Source organism: Lutra lutra, chromosome 9, assembly GCF_902655055.1.
Source record: "Lutra lutra chromosome 9, mLutLut1.2, whole genome shotgun sequence".
In the NCBI taxonomy this organism is placed as follows: domain Eukaryota; kingdom Metazoa; phylum Chordata; class Mammalia; order Carnivora; family Mustelidae; genus Lutra; species Lutra lutra.
The window spans coordinates 129,304,657-129,309,902 of NC_062286.1; the positions used below are offsets into that span (position 1 = coordinate 129,304,657).

Below are 5,246 nucleotides of genomic sequence, written 5' to 3' on the forward strand. Positions count from 1 at the left end.
TGCACAGAAGAATCATGAAAACATTTTATGTGTTCAGACTTGGGTGTGTTCATTGGTCAAATGAGGAACACATAGCAATTCTACTTCTAAAATTGTGGGCTTTCCCAGGCCCCTTCTCTCATGCCAACCTCATTCGTAAGGTTTCATTTTTGTAGAAGATATTTTCACTGAGTAATGTGGGGAAGATGATATCAATAATGCACAGTATGTATAAACAACGTGAGCATGGAACAAACTGAAGTGTGAGGCAGGGACTACACATCTACAACACATCTTCTTGCCTGGATTCACAGATAGCTTAAACTTTTCTGAATGCACAGTTCCTTAGAGAATTTTTTAAAAATCTGGATAGGTGTTATACAGATAAAGTCAAACTGTTACTTTTAACCTCTGCAATGTGACTGCACTTGGATTTTTTTTTCCTCTCTCTCACAGTGTGATGCAAATTCTCTGTTACACGCCTGGACTTTCACAAAGCTCTGTCATCTGTGGATGCTTGTCTAAGTGAGTGTTCTCCAGTGGCTCCTGGACTGTGGCTGAGGGGGTTAGAGTCTGTTCTCAGGCCATGTCAAGGTCCCATGCCAAGACTGAGGTCTCTATGCTAATCACCCAACCCATGGGTGAGACTCCTTCTGGGTCCCTTGGCATCTGGTGTTGGATCTGACACTTCCACTTTGGTCTCTGGGTGGATGCCAAATTGTTGTGTGGTGGATGGAGTGGGAGGAGTTCATGCAGGGGTTCTTATTCAGGTATCTTGCTGATGTCAGTCCTGAAAAGGACCTTAAAAGAATTGAATGATATAAAATTAGTATATCTATGGAAATTATAAACTCAGTAAATTAAAGTTTCATTTAAAATAAAATGTGCTCATATCATCCAGGAGCTAATTCTTGTGAAACTCAGACAATGTTGGAGGATATTCAGGCTTAGAAAAAGTTGTTCCACTTCAAATTTTGTAATCAGTTCTTAAAAGTCTCTGGTGATTTTTAAATTGTAATTTACTTACATTTATTGATATTTTTAAATGGCTTTTGAAACATACTAAAATACATATACAATAAATATGTATGATTTTTTTATTGGGAAGTCAGTTCTAAAACTATCTTTCTATGAAAACAAATGACACTGTTATTTCTCTAGGTAATGGATAACTGATCGTCTCTTATTAGTTTTCTTTTTACTTCTCTGTTTTTCAAATTTCTAAAAAAAGAAGCGATAAATTATGAAGAATTCATTTCTGCAATGAGAGGAGCTAAAGCGTAAGAGAGACACCACAGGAGACACCAGTGCCCAACCGAGGAGTGGTGCATGGAGGGGAGGAGGCAGAGCCAGATGGACAATAAAAGACCAGTCATGTGTTCTCCCAACTCCACACCCCAAAGCCGTTCCCTGCCCCCTGCAGGACCCAGTAAAATCCTGGGTCTCCTGTGAGGCACACACACAAACATCCAGACTTAACATCATGAAGTGGTTGGTTCTCCAGCTGCTGACACTCTACTGCCTGGTGATCATGTCAGTGATAGGAAGTTTAAGAGAAATACCTCATCATATACCTGAACGTCAACATTTTAGTAGGTATTCTGGGTGAGCTTCAAAATGAAGAGGGGTTAGAAAACAAGGAGCCAGGGACTGGTATATGTGAAGGACTTGGTTCCATTTTTAAGCCAGGATAACTGATGAAAGCTGAATGTGCAGTTCTCAAGTTTGATGGTCTCTTGATGTTATGAGAAACAATGTTTTTATGTGTGTTGTGAGGACTGTGGTGTTTTCGTTGAGGAGGACCCATAGCAAAGAAAAGTTTCACAGTGCTCAAAGGAGGGTACCTAGCTTGAGCCACCAGGAGTTCGTGTCCTCCATTTAGGGGCTCCAAGGATGAGAACGAAATTGGGAAAGGGTTACTAATTATTTCTTGAAATGTGCCTTTTGTTTAAGGAATTGAGTATTTTAGAATATTGGGGATGAGGAGGAGAAATAAAATGGGTGCTTGACCAAGAGAACTTTGGAATCGTTAGGGTAAAAAGAATTGAAATCTGCTGAATTAAGGAGACTGTAGTGAGTCCAAAACTGTTAGTAAAGTTTTCTGGAGAACAGCCAGTTTTGGAAGGCTGTCTCAGCCAGACAGGGAAAAGTACAAGATAGTTTCACCTCTTCTCTGGGACTCTGTTCTTCCTACCCTGTAAAATGACAGCAGGAGGCCAGAGGATCTCTTGGGCCTCTGTTCTGAGAACTGAGTTCAGGACTAAGGTCCTGTGATGTTCAGTTTCTTGGAGGTGACTTCCTGGTTGCTGGGCTTGCTAGGGAGTGGGAGCTGGATTTTGACTCTAGGAATGGGAAAGACCACCCAGATCCCTAGGCAGGCAGACGAAGAAGAAAAACCAATTGTGTGGGTGCTGGGGCCTTAGAGGGGCTGATAATAGTGAGAAAAACTCTTTTTCTTTTTGGAGTCACAGCTCATGTTTTGTTTTGTTTTTTTCCTTACAGTTATACCAAAACGTATACTGAGAGACTGTGAGAAGATTCCCAACTTCCACCAGTGCAGTAGATACTGCAATTTTGATAGAGATTGTGATACTGGTGATGAATGCTGCAGTTCCAGCTGTGGAAATATTTGCATGAAAATTGCAGAACCTGGTAGGCTCTAAGATTTACCCCTCTCTTGCCATGACTTTCTCAGAGACTATGGAACCCCTAACTGTGAAGGAACAGACATAAGGAGACTATGCTCCCCCCAGTACCATTATGCATTACAACCTGGGATCCCTTCCTCTTCTCCCCAGCTCAAGCCCCCATTGTCCACTTGCAAGCCTGCCTGATTTATCCAAACCTCAGGAGATCTGTCATGTATGTGTCTTTGCTCCCTGGACTTTAAACATCCTGAGAGAAGCCTTATGTGGGTATCTACCAAACCGAAGAAATATCCCTGCCCCCACGGTTTGGAAGGATCTGTTATCCTCAAAGAAATTGTGTTTTAGCAGACTGTGTGAACTGAATACCTACCTCTTCTCTCTTTCAGAGACCAGCATTAAGAATGATAACCCCAGCACCACGGTGGCAACTGTGTAGTTTCCTTAGACTCTAGTGAAATGTGGAGGACACCTGAAGGGCGACAGTCTAATTCTACCTGATGTCCAGTAGTTCCATCATCTTATCCCAGCTGGGAGGCAAGGGGAGGGAGGAGGTGGGATCCCAGGGTAATGTCTTTCTTGTCACTCTTCTCCCTGAACCATTATATTATCAGCCTCAATTCCTTGACAAATAAACTATGGCAGTAACCCAGCACCTCTGTCTCTTCTTCTATAGTCCCAGTACCAATCACTCCCTCCACTTTTTCCCCAAGCCCCTGCCTGCCAGTGGATTTCTTTGCCTTCTTAACATTCAGAAGATTGAAGTTCTTAGCCAAGACTCCTGGACTCTCTTTGTTTATTGATATCATCCCTCGGAAACTGTTTATGTGTGGGATGTTCTTAGAGCTACAGAAAACACCATCCCTCTGGGTTCCCCAAACTTCTTAGTGCAGTCTTTCTTTCTTTATTTCCAGGCCTGTGATTCTAATAGGTTCCCACAAGCAGCCTCCTTATAACTAAACTAGGGAAGTACAGTCTTCCTCACAGGTGACGGCATGGTCTAGAACTGAAAGGAAATGCCATTGGCCTCTCCAACCTCTCCTGTCAGACAATGCTTTAAGTGTTAGCATTATTTACTCAATCACTTGGAATCTATAGGAGTATTTTCAAATGTGAATACTCCTAAGAAGAAGAAGCATTCTTTATAGGGTTTTAAAGAGTCTACAATGTGCTCAGGCTGTAGCAAGGACCATTCCTCATAAGTGGAGATGTGATTATTATTGTCATATAGCCAGCCCAAAGAAGAACAAGGCTAATGATCCAAACAAGCAGAAACCAGGATGGGGCATGGCAAGAAGGGATGAATAGGATATGCAGTCAGTGCCTTAAAGTATAAATACAGAGGGGTCATTATGCACAACGTGGTATCAGACTTCCTGGAAGAAGAGAGACTTGGTCCCACCTTGAGGGATAGGGAAAAGTTGGGGTAACATGGAATGAAAGCTATTTTTCTTCCATGAAAGGATCAAATATAGACTGGGGGAAGAAGAAAGGGAACTTGAAGGAAAGGAAAGCTTGTTACCCTATCCTCCTCTTGCCCCCAACATCAACAGATGAAATTAGGGACAAGGTTGGATCCCGAATTTAGTATTAAGCTCTAAAACCCTAGCATATTTTAACTTGCCAAATTTTCCTTTTTGGTCTCTGTTGTTATATCCATTAAGACTGCAGAACACAAGTGTTACTTTCTAAAATTAATGAAGGAAAACAAACAGGCACAGACAGGTGGCTGATCCTACCAAAGTCCACTCAGGAGGTTGATGACAGATACGTAGACCTCATTCTCTAAATGAAATGCTCCTCTGTCCGAGTTTCCTGAAATACATCTATGTCAGGGGCTAGAGATGTGCTTAAAATAGGGAGGAATAGGGCTGGGGAGGGACGCTGTGCAGAAAGAGTGATAACTGAGATGGGTGAAAGAGGACAGGTCCACAGTGTTCTCTTGGACTACCAGGGGGTGATCGCCTTAGGACAAAACCAGTGAACTGCTTCCTACTAAGCAATTAGCATAAAGAAGCAGTTGAGTAGAACTCTGGAGCCACCAGGTAGATAGGACACTATTTTTTTTTTTAGTGCTTTTATTTTTATTTTATTTTTAAATTTAAACTATAATTTATTTTTTCAGTGTTCCAAGATTCATTGTTTCTGCATCACACCCAGTGCTCCATGCAATACACGCCCTCCTTAATATCTACCACCAGGCTTGCCCAGCCCCCCAGTCCCCCAACCCCCGCCCCTCCAAAACCCTCCGTTTGTTTCACAGAGTCCACAGTCTCTCATGGTTTGTCTCCCGCTCCGATTTTTCCCAGCTCCCTTCTCCTCTCCTTCTCCCAGTGTCCTCCTTGTTACTCCTTATACTCAGATAGGACACTCTTAACCAGTAGGTGCATTAAGGAACATAGTGAACTTTTGCACTTGGGTGTCTCAATTCAAAGCCCAGAGTTAACCTACTCTGGAAGCAGAATTGGGAGATGACCAGTATCCAAATGCGGCGCTAGAGACCCCAGGGGATCTCATTTTGCTTTTTTGGAAGGATTGGTGGCAAGTAAACTGGCCTACCATTGCCAGAAGCATAATTTACCAGCAGAAAATTTTAACATACTTCCCAGTAACTGATAGACT

General features: G+C 42.5%; 1 protein-coding gene across 1 annotated transcript; it reads left to right on the forward strand.

Moving 5' to 3' along the window:
* The first annotated feature begins 1,397 nt into the window (after positions 1-1,397).
* LOC125108264 (protein WFDC10B-like) lies at positions 1,398-3,268 on the forward strand. Its single transcript, XM_047743816.1, has 3 exons — positions 1,398-1,571; positions 2,482-2,631; positions 3,014-3,268. Exons 1-3 carry the CDS (start codon positions 1,463-1,465, stop codon positions 3,061-3,063), a joined length of 309 nt encoding a protein of 102 aa, XP_047599772.1. The 5' UTR covers positions 1,398-1,462; the 3' UTR covers positions 3,064-3,268.
* Positions 3,269-5,246: the final 1,978 nt, after the last annotated feature.